This window comes from Malus domestica, chromosome 15 (assembly GCF_042453785.1).
Source record: "Malus domestica chromosome 15, GDT2T_hap1".
Lineage (NCBI taxonomy): Eukaryota > Viridiplantae > Streptophyta > Magnoliopsida > Rosales > Rosaceae > Malus > Malus domestica.
In genome coordinates, this window is record NC_091675.1 from 43,925,400 (window position 1) to 43,931,609 (window position 6,210).

The following is a 6,210-nucleotide window of genomic DNA, read 5'->3' on the forward strand; positions in this document are numbered from 1 at the left end:
GACATATCTAGTTATAAGGACTTAGTTAAAAAAAAAACGAGTTTATTTCCACTAAAACGTCTTGAGCCATTAATACATGACCTTGTATTAGTGTTTCAGAATGTCACATCAACAATAAGTACATGGGTTAATAACACTACGTAGCTGCTTGACAGTCCCACTTAAAAGTGTTGGTGATTTTATTGATTAAGGCTTTCTGGCCTGCGAGTTTTTGAAATCAATTCTTCTTCTATAGTATCTCTTGTATACAAAAACACTATACAAAAATACACATACATACTTATGTATAAATTGGCTAACTATAAGGACAATCACATCCAAAATTCACTCATTTTTAGGCATTTGACAATGGCGCACACACACGTTCGGTGGTATAATCTCGTGAGGTATAAATAGGGTCGTCAAAACAAAGGACATGTCACATAATTCAGGAGAGTGGTCCCCACCAAACAGGCAAACCCTGTAATAAAGCGAAATCCACACTGGCAGATTCGTCATTCAAAAAATCCCAATCCAAGGAAAAGAAAAGGGTAAACGAGGGTTATCGAAATTGCGTAACTGTACATTGCCCCTATCGGCAAGGCTTACAGCCTCGTGAATCTTCATATTCCCAGGCGATTCCGTCACGTCACGACGAGACGACGGAGGAATGCGAAAGGAATAGTACGGGGGCAAATTCGTCAACTAAAAAAATGGAACAGGAAAGCTGACGCGGCGGCATGGGAGTGGGGGTAGTATTTCGTTGGCAGCAGCAACGTTCCCTAGGCAAAAGCCGGCTCATCAATTCTCCGTCCCTCCTCCTTCTTCCTTCTTCCTTTACCTTTTTTTATTTTTTATTTTTTATTTATTTTTAAAATTTATTAATTTATTAATTTTTGGGTTTTGTATTTATATTGGGGTTTTCTCTCTCATCGTCTTTACTCTCTCTCTCTCCTCTGAGTTTCTCTCTCTATCCTTTTCTCTGCTGCGCCTTGTGTTGGTTTGTAGGATTCCCATTCCCACCTATTTTCCCAAAACACAAAGCGCTCAAAAGAGAGAAAGAGAAGACAAAAGAGAAACCCAAATTCCAAAAAACCAACAAAAAGAGCAAACACCACCCATTGCTCGGCCGCAAACGCCCACCGGATTTCGTTTTCCGGCGAGTTCAGCAACCCCAATGTTGCCGGACTGACCCAGGAGCGAGAGGTGAGAGTTCAGAGCTGTCCGCTTTGCTGTGACAGTGCTGTCACTGTTTGCGTTTTTGTGGGTTGTGGCTGTGTATATATGTGCGGCAAAAATGCGCGAAGAACTGCTGTGTGAATCGCCGAGCGACGTCGTTTCCCACCCCAAGAAGAAGAGGTCGGAGGAGGAGAAAGGGGAGAGAGAGCTGTCGACGCACTTGGTGTTGGCACCGGCGGCAGTGGCTTCAGTCGGCCGGAGCCGATCTCAGGCGACGACGCGGCGAGTGACGCCGACGACGACCACGACCATCGCGACTTTCCCCTTCACGACGTCGTCGAGCGTCGAGAGGTACCTGCCGAACGGAGATCTCTACATCGGGAGCTTCTCCGGGTCGCACCCGCACGGATCCGGCAGATACCTCTGGGCCGACGGGTGCATGTACGAAGGGGAGTGGCGGCGTGGCAAGGCGTCAGGGAAAGGCAGGTTCTCGTGGCCGTCGGGCGCGACGTACGAGGGTGAGTTTAAGTCGGGTCGGATGGAGGGGCGCGGGACGTTCACCGGATCCGACGGGGACACGTATCGGGGCTCCTGGTCGTCGGATCGGAAACACGGGTTCGGGGAAAAGCGGTACGCGAACGGCGATTTCTACGAGGGTACGTGGAAGCGAAACGTCCAGGAGGGACAAGGCCGGTACGTTTGGGAGAACGGCAATGAGTATGTTGGCGAGTGGCGAAACGGCGTCATTTCGGGTCGGGGCGTTTTGATTTGGGCCAACGGGAACAAATACGACGGGCAGTGGGAAAACGGCGTTCCCAAAGGTAACGGAATATTCACCTGGCCTGACGGCAGTTGCTATGTTGGGACATGGAACAAGGACTTGAAGGTTCATCAGCTTAACGGGACGTTCTATCCGGCTAACGGCGGAAAAGAGCAGAGACTGACCGACATTGGGGATTTCGGGTCGGAGAATCCGACCATTACGATGCGAAAACGCAGTGTTTCGTCGGTTGATGGGGCGAGAGGGAGCTTGGCGGAGAGGACTTTCCCCAGGATTTGCATCTGGGAGTCGGATGGGGAAGCTGGGGATATCACTTGTGATATCATCGATAATGTGGAGGCATCGATGTTCTATCGAAACGGCACCACTTTCGATCGAGATGGGTTCGGGAAGTTCCGGCGAAGTCCTTGTTGTTTCTCCGGCGAACCCAAGAAGGCCGGCCAAACTATTTCAAAAGGGCATAAGAATTACGATTTGATGCTCAATCTTCAACTGGGCATTAGGTACTTTTTCCAGTTTTCGATTCTTAGTTTTTGCTAATTTACTAGTTTTGGAGTGATTTCTAGATTGTGGGTTTGATTTTTTGGAGTTTGGTGTTTGATATTTGATGTGTTTGGTGCTTAGGTACTCAATTGGGAAGCATGCTTCGATAGTCCGGGACCTTAAGCCCAGTGATTTCGATCCGAAGGAGAAGTTCTGGACCAGGTTTCCCCCCGAAGGATCAAACAAAACGCCGCCCCATCAGTCGTTTGAGTTCCGATGGAAGGACTATTGTCCTATGGTCTTCAGGTATGTTATGCTTTTCAGCCTGTAGCTCTATATTTTGGTTGATTACTTGTTGGATTACCATATTTTATCAATTGAATACTATAACTAGAAGTTTGGTAACAAGCATTGAGCGATTCGAACTACATTCTTACGAGGTTTGTTATTAAAAAGTAAAAACTCGAATTGGTATTTCAGACGTTTGAGGGAGCTATTCCAAGTTGATCCTGCCGATTATATGCTGGCTATTTGCGGAAATGATGCGCTTAGGGAGCTTTCTTCTCCAGGGAAGAGTGGAAGCTTTTTTTACCTGACTCAGGACGATAGATTTATGATTAAAACAGTCAAGAAATCGGAAGTCAAGGTTAGTTGCCCACCTGTTTGACTTCTTTAGTATTCATTTTATACTTAATTGGAGACAATTGGACATTTCTGGGGCATAATTAGCGCTCTGCTGACTTGTTTGTTTCCTAAGTACTATGTTTTCTTATTTCGGCATTTCATCGGTTGACGTTGCTGAAATGATCTGACTAGTTATTTGTTTTCAGGTGCTTATCAGGATGCTTTCGAGTTATTACAGACATATGTCTCGGTATGAAAATTCTCTCGTGACAAAGTTCTATGGTGTGCATTGTGTCAAACCTGTCGGTGGCCAGAAGGTACATGTTGGGGAGACTAATTTGCATTGGTTAGAACAATCAAGCTCTTTGTTCAATGATAGGACATATTTTCTAACTGGTTGTCCTTTGATTGGAAAACAGACGAGGTTTATCGTGATGGGCAATTTGTTCTGCTCTGAGTACAGAATACATAGACGATTTGACTTGAAAGGATCCTCCCATGGTCGAACAACTGATAAGCCTGAGGGGGAAATTGATGAAATCACAACTCTCAAGGACTTGGATCTTAACTTTGTGTTTCGCCTCCAAGGAAAATGGTACCACGAGCTTATGAAGTAAGTCTGAGTAATTCCCCCTCCCCACCCCTTTTTGGAATTGTTTTCTCTTAGCCTTGTACTAATTAGGTTAGACATTGGCAGGCAAATTGATCTGGATTGCGAGTTTTTGGAAGCCGAGAGAATCATGGATTACAGTCTTTTGGTTGGTCTTCATTTCTACGATGGCACTACGTATGACAAAATGGGGCTTTCACCATTTTATTTGCGCTCTGGTAATTCTAACTTATCTTCCTCGTGATATTATTGTAGATTAGTAATTTTGTGTGTACGAGAATGCTAAATCGAGTGTCTGACCCTTGTAGGCCAAAAAGATTCGTATCAAAATGAAAAGTTTATGCGCGGGTGTCGATTTATCGAGGCTGAGCTACAAGACATGGATCGAGTGTTATCTGGCCGGTATTTTTACGAATCATATCTTGCTTTCTTCTAGCTTAAGATATACTCTATTGGTTTGACAAAGATTTATAGAAAGGATACTGTGGTTGAGCTTTGTCATCTTTATATGATGGAATTGGGTGGGTGGATAATTCCGACATTGAATTCAGTGTCATCAAATGATTGGGTAGCGTTGGTTTGTGGTTTGGATACATGTGGGATCTTGGTAATTTCTTCAAATTCAGGTCATTTGTTATTTTACCCATATATCACATGAGCTCTCCCAATGCAAAAATAATACGACTAACATCGATAGACCCTTGCATTTTCACCAATAATTTTTTTATGGTCAGAGGCGTAGGAAACCATATAACATAGATATATGGATAGTGGGTGGATTAGTGGATGAGTTTAGTTTAAAGGAAAATGTATTTTACTTCTGCTACTGGATGAATTATATGTTCTAAAACTGATATGAAAACGTGTATTCTCTATCAGGAAACCATTGATCTGTTTAGGAGCCAATATGCCTGCAAGGGCAGAGCGGATGGCTCGAAGGAGTGATTTTGATCAGTACACTCCTGGTGGGTTCAGCCATTTGACCCCTTCACGCAGCGGTGAAATCTACGATGTAGTCCTTTACTTTGGGATCATCGACATTTTACAAGACTACGATATCAGCAAGAAGTTAGAGCATGCATATAAATCATTGCAGGCTGACCCATCTTCGATCTCAGCTGTTGATCCGAAGCTTTACTCAAAGAGGTTCAGGGATTTCATCGGAAGAATTTTCATAGAAGACAGGTAGTCTCAAAATGGAAAATCGCAGAGTGCAAAACCAATACTGTTGGATTGGATTAAGAAGATTCAACATATGATCCTCGTCCGACGACAAGGAAATCTCAAGCAGCTCCAGTGGTGGGTGGATGGAGTAAAAAAGACTTGGGGCTGGACTACAACGGCAACCGCGGCCGGCGGAAACGGCAGAAGCTTTGTGGTTGTTGGGTGAATGCCGCTCCTATGGCTGAATAATTTTGAAGACACAGCCAAAGGTGTTGGGGATGTTGACGGGGGATTTGGGTTGGCTTTTGTACATTGGGTTCTGATGTCCTTTTATTTTTAATTCTTTTTTATTTTGTTTTCCGGTTTTAGGTGAATTTTTTGTGGTAATCAAGGAATGTGAAGATTTGAAAGATAGGAGGTCGTCTAGGGAACGGACCAAAATATGGGTGGGTTTTCTTCCCACTCAGAAGATTCACAAAAAAAAAAAAAAAAAAAAAAACAAAGGGTAGAGAGAGGGAGACTTGGAATAACAAAGAGTGTACAGAGGAGAGGAGGGTTTATAGAGAAACTATGAAAAAATGGGGATGGTCTATGCAATTATGCAGATTTGATGGATTTGTATGTGATATTTTGAAGACAATGTTTGAATAATCAACTCAGTAGGCCCACGGAATCTCTCTCCATCTCTTTCTCTCTCTCTCTCATCTTTTATCTGTTGGGTTAAGAGAAAAGAAAAGGAAATTTGAGGGGTTTTTGTGCAAATGTCGATTAAAATGGGGTCAGTGGGGGGTTGCTTTTTGCAGTGAAAGGAAGGAAGGGGGGAGGTGTAGTCGTGGTATCAAAAGCAGAGAAAGCAAAGGGAGAAAGATGCGCTGCCTCTGACTCTCCTTGTTTACCACTGTTTCTGTGTTCCATCCTCAATTACTGCATTCAACTTTTTACCTATTCCAATTCAAAAAATCTCGCATTAAATTTTGTTTTTTTTTGAACAAATGATATTATATACATTATAGAGTGAGGAGGTGCGTTAAGCCTTACAATGAACTAGCAATGATACGATTCAAATTTATCTTGACGAGAATTGAACTTAAGATTTTTTATTTACAAGTGAAGAAAAATATCACTAGATCGTAGTACTAAGTAGTAAAAATCCTAGATTATTAACCCTTTGATTTTTTCATTAAAAATTTAAAGTAAAATCCAACAGTTAAAAACTCCAAAATATAAGATATTCTTTGGTAGCAGTGGATAAGAAGTCTTGTTTCTATTCTTGCATTTCGAGTTTTAAACTATCTCAGTCTTCTTTCAAAATTAATATAATCCTCTCATTTCCTTAATAATAATAATAATTTTCATCATAAAATAAATTGTGAAAAAAAAAGCCCAGCAG

At 42.6% G+C, this 6,210-nt stretch overlaps 1 protein-coding gene across 1 annotated transcript; it reads left to right on the forward strand.

Moving 5' to 3' along the window:
• Positions 1–493: 493 nt before the first annotated feature.
• LOC103401888 (phosphatidylinositol 4-phosphate 5-kinase 1-like) lies at positions 494–5,493 on the forward strand. Its single transcript, XM_029093985.2, has 8 exons — positions 494–2,442; positions 2,564–2,728; positions 2,903–3,068; positions 3,253–3,363; positions 3,466–3,659; positions 3,744–3,874; positions 3,965–4,058; positions 4,536–5,493. The coding sequence occupies exons 1-8, from the start codon at positions 1,277–1,279 to the stop codon at positions 4,843–4,845; spliced, it is 2,337 nt and encodes a 778-aa protein (XP_028949818.2). The 5' UTR covers positions 494–1,276; the 3' UTR covers positions 4,846–5,493.
• Positions 5,494–6,210: the final 717 nt, after the last annotated feature.